The 18,653-nt window shown below is 41.7% G+C and overlaps 1 protein-coding gene and 1 long non-coding RNA gene across 2 annotated transcripts in view; both read left to right on the plus strand.

Moving 5' to 3' along the window:
• LOC102810357 (mesenchyme-specific cell surface glycoprotein-like) overlaps positions 1-18,229 on the plus strand; it is a 44,220-nt gene extending 25,991 nt beyond the window's left edge. The window contains exon 14 of the mRNA XM_085508379.1: positions 17,957-18,229. Within this exon, the coding sequence (XP_085364505.1) occupies positions 17,957-18,077 (121 nt within the window). The 3' untranslated portion in view covers positions 18,078-18,229. The remainder of the gene's footprint in view (positions 1-17,956) is intronic.
• On the plus strand, positions 707-2,772 carry LOC146734307 (uncharacterized). The gene is made up of 2 exons (XR_014931725.1): positions 707-1,132; positions 2,567-2,772. It is a non-coding gene; the product is annotated as an uncharacterized LOC146734307 (long non-coding RNA).
• Positions 18,230-18,653: the final 424 nt, after the last annotated feature.

Below are 18,653 nucleotides of genomic sequence, written 5' to 3' on the forward strand. Positions count from 1 at the left end.
GCGGCCATTTTAAGGCCGAAAATGCATCAAAATGGCACATTATCACCATTCCGGACCCGGATCTCAGTTATGCATGGACGGACTTTGTTCAAATTTGGTACATACATTAAACATAATAGGACCTTGATGCACGTCATTTTTTTTTTGGATCGGGTTTGAAATGGCCGACTGGCGGCCATTTTGTTTTAAAGAATTCAGTTCTGGATCCGTATCTGAGACATGCTTGGATTGATCAAGTTCAAACTTCGCACACACAAGGTACATCATGTTACAAATATGTATGTGCATTTGTTTCATGATCTCATTAACGATAGCCAAATGGCGGCCGCTTTAAGGCCGAAAATGCATTGAAATCACATATTTTCACCATTCCGGACCCGGATCTCAGTTATGCATGGACGGATTTCGTTCAAATTTGGTACATACATTAAACATAATAGGACCTTGATGCACGTCTTTTTTTTTTCGGATCAAGTTTGAAATGGCCGACTGGCGGCCATTTTGTTTTAAAGAATTCAGTTCTGGATCCGTATCCAAGACATGTCTGGATTGATCAAGTTCAAACTTCACACACACAAGGTACATCATGTCACAATTATGTATGTGCATTTGTTTCATGATCCGCTTAACAATAGCTGAATGATGGCCATTTTAAGGCCGAAAATGCATCAAAATCGCGTATTTTCACAATTCCGGAACCGGATCTCAGTCATGCATGGATGGATTTTGTTAGCCTTCGCAGACGAAGTCTGCCGAAGGCTTATAGATTGGGTTCCGTCCGTCCGTCCGTCTTTTACCTCTTATAACTTTGATATGCTCTGTCCAATTTTTTTCCAAGTTGGTGCAAATGTCATTCTCAATGCCATACATATGCACGCCAAGTATTTTTTTGATTCGCCAAAGTTTCATTGTGTTTTTCTGTGATTTTCAACATTTTACTAGTACAAGTGCCGAAATTTGCCGGAAAAATCCGAGTTTTAACGACATCTCGCAAGAGAACTGGCATACCGTATTGCGCATGCGCCAGTCTAACCGCTGAGGAAATCGCCGTCGATTTCGTCTGAGGATATTGTATTCCGGGACTGTATCTTTCTTTGCACAAGGCTTACATAGATTAAATTCTATCTCAAAGGTAAGAAACTGTGCTTATGGTATTTATTATGAACTTTGATTTATCCTTTTGTGTCCTGACTTTAGTGAGAAACTAGCGATCGCACAGTGTCACACTTTGCCAGAAAAACAGTCCTGCTATTAGTTCAAGAACTGGTTATGAAACGTGTAAATCGAAAGTTTATCTCGTCATTTAGGAGGCTTGGGAATAACGTTTGGCATATAAAATGCTGGAATAATAAAAACGTAAAAGTTTAGAACACGCTGATCGTGATTCTGTTATGTACGATTGCTATTTCCGGTGTTCATTGGCAACTGCTAGCAGATTGAAACTTGGTTTCGTGACGACATATTAGACTAGAATTATCGAGAAAACACAAGTCAAGTTCGGCCAACCGTGACTGCTTGAAAGCAATGATGAAATTGAAAAGTACTGTAATTCAATATCAATGAATCTATCATCACTTTTAAATTACCTTTGAAGTAAATATGATACCCGAGTGCGTTACTACACTTGTGACCGGGGCCTCCATGCTCCATGCGGTGTTGAAGTTTATCGGTAAATCGAACCTCTGTCAACAGAGACACATTTTCCCAATCAGCTATTTATTTCGGTACTGAAGTCCGGGTGGCAATTTCAATGTTTAGCTACCATAATTTATCTCCATTATGAGCAGGAAAATAAATTACGGACCTCGATTGAGATGAATTTAACGGCGGCCATGTTTTTAAGGGATATGTGAAACAATTTTAGGGAGGGGGTCAAATTCACGTAATCCTCAATTTTAATGATGTTGACTTAATAGTCATAATTTTTTTTTTCAAAACTCAGGATATTATTTTGTATATTATTTTAATACAACTACAATATGTTAATTAGTATGCAAATTAATATGCAAATTAGCAGCCAATCTGAGACAATGCAATCCAGTTCAAAGGAAATTTGATATACACTTAGGTTACCTACATGATCACTACCTCTGCTGATTAGTTTTTTATGCACTTCTATCTGCTTTTATATTAAATGTATTTTTTTGTATTTTTCTCAATAGTTTTTTTTTATTTCTTTTGATAGCTTGGCATCCATTTGGTTCAGCTCAAGTGAAATTTTCGGCAAATCCCTGGTCAGATTTTAATGACATTGAAAACATAAGTACTCTGGCTTTTTGCACATTCTTAATATTTTATTTTTGCAGAATCCCGTAAATATTAATTTGACAACTTTGTAGAGTGGAAACAGACTGTTGAATTAGTTCATCCTAGACTTTGGTAGAACATGTTTAAAATAGTACAGTGTGAAGTGCAATTTCTTTCTGGCTGGTATAAATTTATTAAGTAATATTTTTTCGTACTAAAAAGACTCAAATATCTTTAATTAAATCTAACAGCCAATGGGAGCACATATGCTACAACCTCTGCTTACTTTGGGCTAAATGTTCTTTTTTTTTTTTTTCAGGTGCAAAGCCACTGGAACTGCATGTATTACAAAAACATACCGGTACTATTCACTGCGTGTCTGACAATTGTATAAAGTTTCGCAGGTCCTCTTTTTTTTACTTTGAGAAGTTCTGTCAACCAAAGCATAAATATGTGTTTCTCTGTACATAAAATTTCACACGATTTGTTAATATTAATGTATGATAATAAAAACTTGATAATATTTTTCTGGATTTTTGCACTTTATTTGTATCATTGTCGTATGAGAAGTAATCTTGTCCTTATTAGAGATATTGAAACTAATCCAGGGCCAAAAACTAGTTTATCCAAACAGACACAACACTGACTCTACATATTTGCAGATCTGATTTGTATACTTCCTTGTCATTTTACCTGTTGTACTGGTTTGGTGCTATCTGGTTTCCTTGCTGAGAATAATGCTGACCTGGATGGAGAGTGCTATTAACTTGAAAATGCCATAGAAATCACGTTTGCCAATTTATGTCCATGCAACTTTAGAATGACAACTAGCGAAGGCAGTGTCATTCATGACTTGTTCAGATTTAGTACAATGTGTTGTACATATGCAGGTGCATTTCGGTCATGATCTGCTTTGAATGTATATGTCACTCAAATATGAACGGAACGGGGACGTGTCATTGACAATGACTTGTCATTTGACGAATGAACTGTTTCTCAAATACAGAATACATATTTTTTAGTACAATTTTCATTTCAAAATGTGGATGCAACGTTTTGCTTTTTGTATTGTTTTTGATTTGATAACTTGGAACAGATTTTCCATTAGCTTCAGATCTTGATCAAAATTTGGCACCCCTTTCATGTATAGATGTATTTGGGTGGTCACTAAACTTACTAACCTGGAATGCATGTACTGTTCAAAATTCAATTACACATTTTGTCACTCACTCAGGTAATTACAATCAAAACGCAAATTGTGATTTTCTTTTTATTATACGAAAACACTGAACAAAACAGTAATTATATGCTTGAAGTGACAAATGCCAGTAACTTAGTAAACAATACCAACTTTAGCCTTCAACTAACCCACACAATGTATGGTTTATTAAACATGGCAAGAAATTTAACAGTTTTTAATAGTAAACACTTTTTGAACCGGCAATCGAACCGGACAACTTTTGTCAAGGGGCAAACAGTTTCCCATTTGGAACAACTTGAAATCTGACAATATTGCATAGTCCAATGTAGTAAGGCAAACAAACAAAAACAAGCCATGCATGGCACAGTCCCCATTAGTTATCAAATTTAAGATATATAGTTTTGTTTATAGCTGGAATATAACCATGTCAGGAATATGATTTTTTTTAACATTGAAATGATTGACATTTGTATCTGATCGTCAAACAAGTACTTGTCCATATTGAGAGATATTGCTCTGGAACAGCATTCAAAATCAGCCATTTTGAATACATGTATACATATATACATATAACATGATGTATAACGAATATATAAAATTTGAATATAATCAGTCAAAGCATTTAAGAGATATGGCTCTCGAAGCCCAATCATTAAAACAAAATGGCCGCCAGTCAGCTATTTTGAATCCAATCTGAAAAATAAAACGACGTGCATCAGGAACCTGTAATGTCTAATGTATGTTTTAAGTTTGAACAAAATCCATTCATAAATGCAAGAAATGCTTGATATTTGAGGATTTTTCTAGCACAAAAAATTGCCACCATTTGGCCACTTTGAAAAGGATCGTCAAACCAATATATTCGTATATGACATGATGTATAATGAATATTAAAAATTTGAACAAAATCAGTCTAAACAAGTCAGACATATGGGTCTGGAAACCCATTCATTAAAACAAAATGGCCACCAGACAGCCATTTTGAATCTGATCTGAAAAATAAAATGATGTGCATCAGGAACCCGTAATGTCTAATGTATGCACAAAGTTTGAACGAAATCCATCCATAAATGCTTGATATTTGATGACTTTTTAGCACAAAAATGACCACCATTCGACCATTTTGAATAGGATGGTCAAACCAATATATCTGTTTATCTATGACATGATGTATAATGAATATTTAAAATTTGAACATAATCAGTGAAAGCAAGTCAGACATATGGCACAAGAACCACATTCATTAGAACAAAATGGCCGCCAGTCGGCCATCTTGAATCAGATTGTAAAACAAAATGATGTGCATCAAGGTCCTATAATGTCTAACATATATATCAAGTTTGAACAAAATCCATCTGTAAACAGCTGAGAAATGCTTGATTTTTATCACAAAAATGGCCGCCATTCGGCCATCTTGAATCAGATCATGAAACAAATTGACATGTTTTTCAGAGTGGTTACCCCACTGGACAATCATGTATTTTTACCCCTCGATCACTGAAACTTTAAAAACATTGAACTATAAAATGTTCTTTATCAGATCATGTCTCATTAATGACCTAATTCTCAAGCTTTGTATGAAACTCAACAAAAATGTCAAAGAAACTACTCAATACGCATTGACATACCACTGTCAAAACACAACTTCTTCATTATTTGTTGTATCAATCAATTCTGTTGTACTGTTTTTATTAAAGCTACAGGGAACCCCTGATGTACTTTCTTAGTCACATCAACTAAGATTTGTTTTACATCAATATATTTCACTGTATTATGCAACAGTCATATTTTGTGAAAAGCGTTGTACATGTCACATTGGACCCATATCAAACATGATTTAACATACCTGCCAGGCATTTATTTCTTAGGCTCAAGTAACTATATGGCACATGTCAATATAAACTGATCATGAATATCACTATCAATTGCCCTTACAACACTAATAACTGTTGGCCAACTATAGTGTAATGTAATTTTGTCTTGACACTTATTTGCTTTATTGAAATTTCCATTGTATTTGATGGGGGTTCTTCAAACTTTTGGAAATAAAATGTAGGATCTAATAATTCACCATCAATATACAATCAGGCTATATTTTTAATCCAAATTCACACTTGAAACTGGTTCTATCCATCATTTTTTAATCTGAGCTGCATTTTTATGACTAGTTACGCATTGCCTATAAATTGTATTTGTTGTCTACAGTTGTAAACCTGTCTTGGCAAACCTCACATATTGGTTATTAACATTTAAAAATAACAAAACAGAAAAAGATAGGAAGGTAGTCCACCACTTAGAAATACCCACAGGAAACCATTGGGAACGTTATTTAAATCTGTATCAGTTTACAGGCCAAGTCCACAGTAATGGTTGTAATTTGAATATGAACGAGACCATTCCAAACATCTCACAATATACAACCATATCTACCATTCATAATTGGATTTTCCTTCTCAACATACCATAAAGTGAAAATTGGAAAACATTACAAGGGAAACTGATCGGGAGATGGTGGTTTTCGTGATCAGTTTAATTGAGCACCCACTGTAATCTCTGCAAATGTGTAACATACTACAATATATAAAGTTACAGAGGTTTTTAATGGGAAATTTTACTTGTGGCTGCATGAGGCTATGGCATTCCAAAATGATTTAATGCATTTTGAATGCGTTCTATTACATTCTTCTTGAAATCTGTGAAATGAGTATAGGTTGAAGGTAGTGTTAATGTACAATTGCATGTTTGTGCAATGGGTGATGTTTCAACAACAGATTTATTCACTAACACTTCAATTGCAGGTCTGTTAGGCAGGATACTTAGTGCTCCTGTAGAAAATCTCACTATATCTTCTGCTTCTTGGTCACCTGAAAAAAATCAAAGTAAGCTTAGGAAGTACTCCTGTGTGCTGAGTGTATTGGAGGCATATTTAAAAATTAAGATTATTCTTTCAAACAAGCTTGACGACTAATATTGGTTTGCTGTTTGAGATGCAAATGAATCTGGATCACATTATTCATAATGTTTATAATACTCACAGAAGATTGTACATTTAATCCAGTGAACCTATGCAACAAGTTAAATTTAAATCTGATTTTTTGGGGATGTTAGAAACTGGCTAGTGAAAAATTAGATAATCAATATGCATGGTTTTCAACAAAAAATCACATAAATTGTCATCTATTTCACCAAGAACATAACTGATATAGGTAATGTTGTCAAGACAATGTCTTACATTTGTACCAATTTTAAACAAAATTTGTCATAGAATACTGAGAAAAGCATAAAAACAATGTGATATAAAGCTATGCACGGCAGTCCTTTTGGTTAACATTTCATACTTGTGATTTTGAAAATGAGATAGCACTTGTGCAAGATGTGAATCCAGACATTTTGAAATGCCCGATTGTAAGTGATTTTAAAAACTGCAAGATTGAAAATCTGGTTCTGTCCATAAGAAAACAATTATGATGTTCAAACAAAGTATGAATGAAATTGACCCAAGCATGCCTGAGAACAGTTGATGCCACTTTGAAATGTTGTACACAAAATCAGTCCATGATGACGTCTGACCATGCACTAGGGCAGATATGCACAGAATCCACCTCAAAAAGAATAACAATAGTTGCTATACAAGTCGTGACATGACACACTCCTTGTCTATTTTAAGTGCAATATAGTTTTCACTAAAGTGCACATACATCTCATGATAAATGTCAGGACACATGTCTCTGAAACAGCATTCATTAAAATCTGATCTAAAAACAAAATGGCATTCACCAAGGTACTATTATATTCAATGCATGTAACCAAGTTCATGCATACATGACAGATCTGCTTCTGGAATGACAGGAATACTTTTAAAATATTTCAGGCGACAAAATGGCCACCATTCAGTCATCTTGAAGACGTATACCAGGTACATCCCAAGAGGTATGATGTATATGTGTGGTTTGAAAGTGATCATTCCAGGCATATCAAAAATACAGATGTGAACTGACACATAGATAGAAAGTCTCGTTATAGGATTTTGTTTAAGCTGGGTCTAAAGAACTAGGGTATGAAAAACTCCTTGATGCCTGGATGCCACTGGATTGTTTTGGTACATTGATTAGAACCGTATTAACCATTTCACCACCAGACTTTCTCGCCTAAATTTTCTTCACTTTTTTCTCATACCCTAATGAACCCTAATTTTGAAACCAATAGATAAAATTTGAATCAATTTTCAGTTTTTACTAAAACAAATTGGCTATTTTTGTCCTAATCTTCTGAAGAAAAGTGCAGACTATAAACAGGACTATTTTGTGGATTTATGATGTAAAGAGGGAACTGGTGATGAAAAGGTTAAAGACAGGCATAATTTACCTACCTATTTCACTCAGAAGTTGATCAAAATATACAACTGTACGATAATACACATCATTTCCAGTATGTGTCTTTTTGAGTGTAGTGATTTGGTTGACGAGCATTTCTTTTAGCTTTTTAGATGTCACACTGTGTATATGCATCAAAGACTTCATACATTTCTTTGTGAAACATGATAGGAATCCTTCCCGTGATAATCCTTTACTAATCAGTAAAACTGATTCTTCCCTTTGTCCAACAAGGTAGTGCTGCATCATATACACTACTAGTTCATGGCGATTTGCCATCTAAAAGTAAACAAAAAAAATGTTATTTCATTGGTGTGCTTTGGATTATATGTGAACTTTAACTTAGTTTTATCATGAACCAATGTTTTCATACAAAGGTGAGATCCACCATGTTTGCTTAGGCACAAGTTGACTCTCCTTGATGTATTTTAAAGTGGCAATAGCTTTGATTTTGAATATTTTTTGTTTAAATATAATCACATAAGAGATGACCAAATCCCACCAAAATATTATTTTAGATACCATTACATGGACAAAAGTAGTTGCAATTGTTGAAATCATAGAATGCACAACACATACTTTTATGGGAAGGGACACATAAAATGACAGACAGTATAAGAGAGGTTTAGCCTTCCAAGATGTTAATGTATTTGACATGATTCCGCCCAGGGCCTGAGTAAGTTGTCATCTTGTACCACAATCCATGAGATTTAGGCGAGGGTTCTCCGAACCCGCCTATTCACATAGTTCATACCCACCATAGACTCCGGTCAGTCAAAATGACTATTTTGAACTGTAGGCATTAATCAGCGATTCTGCCGGTGACGGAGAGATAGAATCCAGGTCAGGGGAAGCCCCATGACCTCAAGATTCTTTTACCCCTTACGTCACGAACCCACGTGACCGAGGCCACCTGGCAGCGCCACAGGTAGCCGTCCTTCACTCTGGTTCCTTTCTCTCCGCCTCGAGGACTTAGACCAACGCGACGGAAAGAGTGGGGAGGTTGGGGGGGACCCGGAGTCTATGGTGGGTATGAACTATGTGAATAGGCGGGTTCGGAGAACCCTCGCCTAAATTCACTACGTTCAATTACCCACCATAGACTCCGGTCAGTCAAAATGACTATTTTGAAGTGTAGGCAGAGTCAGACACCGATAGGTGGCGGGTTTTTCCGAGCAAACAGAAAAAAAAAAAAGGAGAATGATGAAAGACTTTCCCCCAGTCCGGGATGAAAAACAAACCCAAAAACCTAAGTTAAGACCCAAGAAGGGTGGTGTCTTACCTTGCCTGTGCTGTCCCAGAAGCAAGAAGCCAATGCTGCTGTGGTGACAGGGTTCGGTGTGCCCGAGAAAGCTAGACCCAAGCCGAACTCGGGGGTGATAAGCTTGAAGTAGGACCGAAACAGTTCGCATGAGGGCGTAGGTCGACAGAAGCGAAACCTGGGAGCTTCCAGGAAGTGCTAGTGGAACAGACAATCTGCCCGCAAAAATGCAGAGACTGACTTATCGCCTATGCGCAGAGGCCCCTGCAGTCGTTCGGGCTGGGTCAGCAAACAAGGCCTGACCCGCTACGACGGGGCCTAACCTGAAGAGACCCTGCTCAATAGATTGGGTGTCTCCTAGGTAGTAGTTGATGAAGACATTCTGCGTTCTCCAGAAGCCTGCCCTCAGAATGTGTTTGAGGGGGGCACCTGACGCTAGCGCTAGTGAGTTAGCAATCGCACGAACCTCATGTTCTTGTACTTGGTGTCTCTGCAAGGTCTGTGTTGAGGAGGATAGTGTATTATAGACCTCCAGTACAGTCGCAGTAATCCACCTGGGGATGGAAGTCGGGGAAACCGGCTTATCCCGCTTGTCAGGGCCGTAACACAAAAACATGTGTTTGGTTCCCCGTCTAGAAAACCTGGTACGGTTCTCGTACCAACTCAGCGCTCGGACCGGGCAGAGAAGCAATTCCTCCTGATCTTCCGGACTGACAATATTTGCCAGCCGGGGGATGACGATCGGTTGAGGATCGTGTCCTGAGATTTGGTTCTTGGCGAGAACCCGATTCGTGTCTTAGTACAACTTGATCGCCCATAAAAGCGGCACAACCGTCCGCAAAGGATAGTGCGCGCCTAGCTTTGACCGGCGCCTACCTGAGGCGAGGGCCAGTAGGAAGACTATTTTCCACATCAAAAAATTGAGTGGTGCTGATTGGAGAGGCTCAAAAGGCGGTCTGCTTAGAGCGGACAACACAGCCGACAAGTCCCAGTTGGGCAGTTCCCTTGCATGGGGTCTCAGCGTCTGGAAAGCAGTAAATAGTCTCCTAATAGTAGGACAATCGGTTAGTCTTGTTCCCGTACGTTTGAATGGTGGGGCACAAGGCCGACCTGTAGCCAACGATCGCTGCGTAGGACAAACCCACTTCGTCAAACAGGTGGACGAAGGAGCCTGCTACCTGGCCAATAGAGGGATGGTATCGATCAATCTCCCTTCCGCTACACTAACCAGTGTATGCTCGCAGCCTAGAAATGTAGGCTGCATTGGTGGAATCCCAGTTCGCCCTGGCCAGGACGTTGGCAGCCCGCTCAGATAAAGCTTTCGTATGTGCGGGTCTAATGAGAGCCTCTATGCGGGTAAGTGATACCCGCTGGGCTCGTGGTAGTGCGCCGTCTGGTTGGGACGGCATGTCCGGTAAGTCCGGAAGCACTGCTGGTGTTTCGACTATAGTTTCCGACAGAAGTGGAAACTAGGCCCTGTTTGGCCAATTGGGTGCGACCAATGATAATATGCAGGTGTGCACCTGTCGAAGTCTTCTCCGGTGCCCGGTGGACTAGCGGGAAGGGAGGAAAAGCGTACACAACTAAGTGGATCCGCGGGGTAGCAAAGCGACCCTGGCCCAGGCTCCTGGAGTCAGCAGGAGTGTTACGTACGTCGGGAGCTTGGTGTTCCGGGGTGCGGCAAACGGTCTAATCTTGGACCGTCCACAGCCGAAACAGCCTGGAGGCTACCCACTGGGGTATCAGCCACTCCGTGTTCTGGAGACGGAGTCGCCCTGAAAGGGCGTCGCCAGACTGTTCCTCACCCCTGGAAGGTGGTGTGCGGTTAGCTCCACATTGTATTCCAGGCACCAAAGGAGGATTTTGCTCCGCTAGGACTGACAACGATGGGGAATGCGCCCCCCCCTCCTTCTTGAAGGAGACCATCGCTGCGTTGTCTGTGCGGAGCAGGACTCTGTGGTCTCGAACTACGGGTAGAAAGCGTGGTAGTGCTAAGTACACTGCTCACAGTTCGAGCCGGTTGATATGGTGGTCCCAAAACTATGCGGGAGCCATATCCTTGGACTTGTTCGTCCAATAGATGCGCTCCCCAACCCTGGGGGGAGGCATTTGTTACCAGAGTCATACCTGCGGCGAGCGGGTCCAAGGGGGCCCCTCTGCCCGAGGTTGGTCAGTGACGACCACCAGGGCAGGGCTTCCTTCACTTGGTCTGAGATCGAAACCCGCCTATCTAGTTCCCATAGGAGAGCTCGGCGTTATAACAAGCGTTATACCGGGCGGCTGCATAGTGCGGTCTGGGGAACGACCCTTCGAACCGAGGTCATCATTCCGATGATCCGCATTAGTTCACGGAGGGACACCGAGGGAACGCTGACTAGGCATTCGGCTAGGCTGCTTAGCGCTAAGCAATATGCTTGAAATAGCTAAGCCAAGCTTACCTCTGTGTCAAAACTCCATGCCCAGGGACACCAACTGCGCGTTGGCTCGAGGTGGGACTTGTCGATTTACTAACAAGCCCAACTGGTGAAGTAAATCCTGTGTTAGCCTGATGCGTTTGGCTATTACCCCTTGCCCGGGTTGTTGGTAACCAGTAGTCTGGGTACGGATTGAGGTGTACCGACATCTGGTGAAGCAGCAGCACTACCTGTTTCATCCCTCTGGTGAACACGTAGGGCGCTGTGCCTAACCCGAACGGGGGGGGGGCACCGAAGTTCGAATACTTGGCCCAGCTGGGCGATTCGAAGGAGATGGCAACTCGCTAGGTGCATCAGTACGTGCAGGTAGGCCCTGCTTAAGTCTAGCGGGGCTAGCCAGTCAAAACGGTGGATGGAGAGAAGAACCCTGAATGGTGTCTCCATGTGGAACCGATCGAGGGGCACGTACTGATTCAGTCTGTCTAGGTCCAAAACTGGACGCCTGCCACTTGTAGATTTGGTACTACAAACACATTTGGGTAGAAGCCTGGACTTAGTTCCGGCTGATGTACCTTGTGTATGGCGTCTTTCCCCAGCAAACTGCTACTTCCTGTCTGATTGCTTCCGCCTTGCGGGAGTCCCCTGGCAGTGCCCAACAGGGGAGACACTGACGGGGGGAAATGGAGATTTCAGCGGTATGCCGTAAACGGATGTCACCACCTGGAAAGGTCCAGGCATCGGTCACCCGCCGTCTCCAAACCGGACTACACCGGCGCAATCTGTGTACGACAGGGATGTGTGGCCATGTGTTCGGCAGTTGCGAGGGGGGGGGGGTGCTCCCTTCCCCCATGAGGTGAGTTCCCCAAAGCCTGAAGTAGTCACTAAGTTGTGACCTGGCCACTCACCGAACACGTGCCTGTCCCCCCCCCCCGGTTGCAGAGGTGAGCGTCAAGCATGCTTACCCTGCTGCCGGGTAGACGTCCGCCCAGAGAGGGTGAGGAGCCACCACCTGAATCTTACCTCCCTGGGGGCACGCCACTACCCTTCCCTCCCATGGAAGGGTATAGGCGCTTGCCTCCTGGCTGACTCTGGCTAGCGGACAACGCCCTAGGGCATTGTGTTTTCTGTGCTTGGGGTGCCCTCCGCTTGCCTATGGCAGAACCAACTGGCTAGCGGATTCGATCTGAACCCTGTGATTCATTGCACTCCGAAGCTCCGAGACTGTACCCACCATTCCCTGAACAAAGAGGGTGGAGGGTGTCCAGTCTGCGTCACTGAGGTGGGGACGTACCCCGGCTCAGCTTGTCGGCGAAAACACGTGCGTCTAAGGCCGCGTCTCGTAGCACAGTAGTGGCCCTGGCCAAGCGAGCCAGGCAACACTAGGGGGTGTCGCACGTAGATGTGCGGTGGCCCACCAGTAAAAATGTCGCCTGGTCTAGGAGGCTGGTGCGTTCTGCCTCCAAGGTCACCAGAGTGCTGGGCACGCATAATAATGCGCTCAAGCAACTCTGCCCTCAGGGCTAAATGGGTCGTCCTCAATTGGCAAAGACACCCATGGAACGCGGCTATCCCCCTTTGCCCGGTTTGCCAAATTCATGGTACCGGGGTCTGGGGAAGGAGCCTTGGAATCCGGTTGGGGGTGTTTTGGTCTCATCCCACGCTATGGGGTCTGATCCCGAAACACACCGACCGGGTAGCGTTTGGTCCAGTGGGAAATGTTGCCTAACGTTATCCCCACCCGGGGGCCTTAAGCATTACATCCTCTGCGGCTGACCAACGCTGCCCATCAACACCGTTTGCGTGCTCTGCGCCCTACTACGCACTCAGACGGACAGGGGAGAGATGTGCCGACGGGGTTGCTTTGGATCCCGACGCCCGTGATCCCATAAGCGTTGAAGCAACCTTAGGTGGTCGCTTTAGGATCAAGGGTGGGGGTATATACATCGTATCACTGGGATCGATGATACTCCGCCTCACCCCAAAAGCGTGGCTCACCAAGTCATATAGATGGAAGACTCTGAGGGACCGCCCGGAGTACCGGCTGTATCCAACGCGAGTGAACTGCGTCTCCTTTAACTTAAAATATGTGAGAGGGAGCGTGTTCGACTGTGCGTCTCATGACAGGGTCGGTTCCCTCTGGGGATGCCCGTGGGTCGGTAAGAAAGGAGTCAAAACCCACAGCGGGGACCGGACACAAGGATAAATTTGTTACCGTTGTACCGTTACCGCGTGACGAACCCTAGCTGGCTGAAAGTGGGGGGGGGGGTCAACACGTGCCCTGCCCTGAAAGCCCTGCCCCGAGATCGGAGACTTGGCTGCCAGCACCCCGTTGGCATTCAGTGCCCGCGGATCCAGAGAAGGACCGGTGCAATTAGCCTGAGCCTCGGCCACCCCCCAAAATAGTGGGAGAGCCGTGACTGGGAACGGGGGTTCCCCGGAAGAGACGTGTTTGAATGCAAACATGCTTTCGTGTCTCTTCCTGCTTGCCCACCGAGGGGACACAGTGGAGACAGCTCGCTCCGACTGCGTCTGATCTACCCGGCCTGCCAGGGACGCAATTGCCCCGACAGTCCTTCGACCAAAGCCCTCAACTCGGAGGCAAACCCGGTGCCGTGCGAGGAAGGGTCCACAAAGAGACCCGCAACGGGCCCCATAGGAGGAAAGCCTCCAGGGGCACAGCCTCGCTGCAGCCGGTAAAATCGGGTAAACCACCGCCTGAAAAAACAGACTGTGAGGATGCCCTCTGATCAGCGGGGGAGACCGAGAAAAATATCGGTACCTCCACCGTCGGGCCTCTTACTCGACGTCCCGGTACATGAAGTACCGGTAGCCGAGCGTGAGGACTTTCCACTCATGCAAAAACACGCAACTCACTTTAACCGATTTGTTTACTGGACGCGCGACCTTGCTGTGACACGGTCAGTCTCAGCGATCTTGATGGCTCTGAAAGAAAATCTCAGGCCTCAGAACTCCAGTGAAAAAAACACGCTTTCACGCAAAAACCCCGAAACCCGCACGTAGCTACGACAAAGTATCTCGGATGCGGTTTCTATGCTGGTAAATTCTGAATATAACCACTGCAAACACGAGGAGACCGGAAAGAAAAACGGCAGCGAGCCCTGGTGCTGTCATTACACCTATATATTGCTAAAAACATTAAAAATAAAAGACGACAAGCATGAGGGAAACGAATTACAGTTGTAAAAGGTGCCGCCATGAAATCAACATGTGACTACGTAGTGGCGCCGGATTTTGATTTCTTTGCTGTGAAAAATACTACACACAAAGGGGAAAACGACACGAGGGTAAAAAAAGACAAGGAAAACTTATCCTACCAGCTACCATGTCGGATGCCGAGCAGCGGCAACAACCCAAGCTATAAATCCGGACAGGAAAAAAAAAGCAGGCGATCCAGCAGAGCTCGCTAGATTTCATCTCCACTCGAGGCGGAGAGAAATTAAGAGAAATTAAGAGTGGAGGACGGCTACCTGTGGCGCTGCCAGGTGGCCTCGGTCACGTGGGTTCGTGACGTAAGGGGTAAAAGAATCTTGAGGTCATGGGGCTTCCCCTGACCTGGATTCTATCTCTCCGTCACCGGCAGAATCGCTGATTAATGCCTACAGTTCAAAATAGTCATTTTGACTGACCGGAGTCTATGGTGGGTAATTGAACGTAGTGAATTTGACCATTTTTATTAATGACATAGTCCCCATTGAAAATAGGGGAAATGTATATAGATATAGTAGAATGTATATAGATATAGTAGAATGGTCAACAAGCAACCTGTCAGCTGAGATAGCTCCTATGTTAGCAATGCACATTTCAATTAAAGAACTGAAGATATCATTAGAAAATGAACAATATGTATAGTATCAAAGCAATCGGACTTTTTACCAAAAATATTTACCAAAATTAGAGAATTAAAGATATCATTACAAAATGAACAAATCTGAGAGAGGTCCACATGTAGTACCTATATATGTAATATCAAAGCAATCGGAATTGCAGTTTTTAACAAGAAGTTGAAAATATCACTTTTTACAAAAAATGACAAAAATGTTCATCAAAATTAGAGAATTGAATATATCATCATGAAATGAACAAACCTAAGAGAGGTCTACCTAAGGTACATATACACTAAGTATCAAAACATTCAGTTTTCAAGAAGAAGTCGAAAAAGTAAAACATTGACACGGACGACGACAATCACTCATATGATAAGCTCCGCTCGACAAAGTCGACAGCGAAGCTAAAAAGCAGAATGGCCACAAGACGGCCATCTTTCATCTGATTATGAAACAAACTGATATGGATATGTATTCTAATATGTATTATGTATATGCCAAATATGAATGAACATGGTCCATAAGCCTTGGAGATATTGTAGTATGATCAAAAAGAAAGATGGTCTCCAGTCGGCCATCTTTGATCAGATTGTAAAGCAAATTGTAATGGACATGTAATCTAAAATGTACAATGTATATAACAAATTTGAATGAAAATGACAACAGAAGTCCATGATACAACATTTCCAAAAAAACAAGATGGCTGCCAGTTGGCCATTTTTGATCTGAATCGTTGTAGACATATATCCATGTATCTAACATGTATAATGGCCAGTCAGCCATCTTGTATTGAATCAGTAAACCACTGCATGTGCATATTTCCCATGAACAGACTAGGTCAACAGGGTTTTGAAATACGACTCAGGGCGGGCGGAGAGACTGAATATAAGTCCCAGATTCTAACTTCGTTTGAACAGAACTAATAAAAGTTAGAGAAAAATAATTAACAGTCACATCTATTGTCGCTTTAACCTGATAGGTCAAGAATGTCATTAACCAACCGTGTCATACTACCTTCAGTTTCTGAGGATTGGCGATACAGCCCGACCTATTGATTTCGCTGTATTATTTTCAAACATACATGTAATTGAGTATTGAAAGTGTTAACAGATTTTATAATGTTTAAACAGATGAAATGTATTTTACCTACTCATACTATAAATTGCAAGTCTTTCCTATTGTGCTAAACATTGCCGTAATCTGTTTTTGAAATTTTGTTTAAGCATTTTTACTTTGAAAATTTGACCAGTCACAAAATGAACAGAACCACCCAAGATACATCTGTAGTGAATATGAAACCATACAGCTGATAGTTTTTAAGTCAAAAATGTAAAGTTGACAAAGATAGACAATCATTAACTTTGTCAACAGTGTTCTAAAACATGATAGTTTTCATAATTAATTATTTAAATGTGGTTGAAATTTTAGATTTGTCATGGTAATATTCATTGCAGATAGCAATAGCTTGATTCATAGCTACAGAATTCAACAAAGAAATGCAGCCAAGCTATACCATATATAAATGGTGTCATATACACAACAATTCTTGCCTCCAATTTACTAAATAGCAAAGGAGATCAAGAGGGACAAATAAACATCACTCACTGTGATCTGACATGTATTTTCCCAGCCACACATATCCACATAATAAGTTGGGTAACTGTCATCATTAAGGAGTTCATTCAGACTGTCCTGAGCAGTGCATTCTAAAATCTAAAATTGTGAAAGAAAACAATGTTATTTCATGGTACATTTAGTTACAATTACTGTATTTGTGCATACGCAATATAGTTATAAAACGTACATTATGTTCTGTGTGCACAATAGACTAAATGCAGTCTATTATCATGAGACTTTGGTCAGTGCGAGCATGCGAGTTCCCATGGTGATGTACTGAACTAGAGGAAATAGCCGATCAGTGATGACACAGAATTCTGTGCTGTTTACGTATTCATGTAGTGATTAACCAGGCCATTCTTGAGTGCACAGGGAAGGCCCACTGAATGGCTGGATCCAAGGCTAAGTGCACAAAGATTTATGAATAATATTTGCTAACACTAATTTGTAAGCTACACTACTCACAATCTAGTCTTCATCAATTGAAATGCCAGCATCATCCTTACCTTGAGAATGAAACCATGCAATTTGACATCCACAATATCATCAACTTGAAGATCCTCTACAATAGAAGCTGAATCTTGTCCACATATTTTACCAATTATAGCTGGATGCAAGGGTAAAGGTGATAATGCTTCATTCATGGCTGCTGCAGCTACAGCAGTACCTACAATTTCATACAGTCCCCCATACACATTTCTTTGGTTGTTGGTTGGTAGTAAATACCCAGTTGCAGTGGTTATAAACATATCTAATTTAGCTTCCATGAATTTTTCAAATAAAAGCGAAAAATTCTCTCTGATAGGACCACCGGCATCTGCTGCATCTTCATTCTCAAACACCACACTTATTGGACGAAGAAGAGTCAGATTTTTTTTTGAAGAATGCAATATTTTTTTGCAACAAAATATCACGTTCTATATATAGGGTCTGTGGTTTAGCAGATTCAAACTCAATTTCTTCTCGAATAACATAAAGTTTTTCTTGTATCTCCATAGATTTTACCACATGCTGCAATGCGGTGAAATCCTTGCAATTCTTTATGAGTTGAGTAGTTGTAGCTGTACTAGTAGAAGGCATGCTATCATTATCTACAGATGTACTTGTTTCAGCAGTTGACATATGGTCTTTGGAAGGTACAGGTGACTGAGGCTCTCCTGAAAATGAAGAAATATATCGCAAAAGCCCTATTAGTATTAGAAGTGTATCTGTAAATATATAAAGCACATGTAAACACTAAATTAAATGTACATTGGATCATTTAAATACAACCTGTTTCTGTCATTATATACACACATAAGAAAATGTCATCTTCATCACACCGTAATAAATGTCAATATATGCCAATGTACAAATACAGAATTCTTGAAAGTTGATAGCATATTGTAGTATACATACTCTAATAATGATTTGTTACCTTTGTACAAAATTCAAACAAAAACAGTTAAGTGTCTCAGAGAAAAGTGGGAATACAGTTGAAAAATAGAACGAAATGGCCAACAGTCTGTCAGAACAAATTAACATGTCTACGATGTCAGCCATATGTCTGTGTCTGCCCAAGTATGTCCTATAAATTACATCAGACACATGGAGAGACACACAGAACTACGACTCATTAATTAAAAGTAGTACTTACTGGTATGTTTATCTTCATCAAGCAACATATAATATGCTTCGTTGGAATCACCATTACAG

The sequence above is a fragment of the Saccoglossus kowalevskii genome, chromosome 15, assembly GCF_978046115.1.
Source record: "Saccoglossus kowalevskii chromosome 15, keSacKowa6.1, whole genome shotgun sequence".
NCBI lineage: Eukaryota > Metazoa > Hemichordata > Enteropneusta > Harrimaniidae > Saccoglossus > Saccoglossus kowalevskii.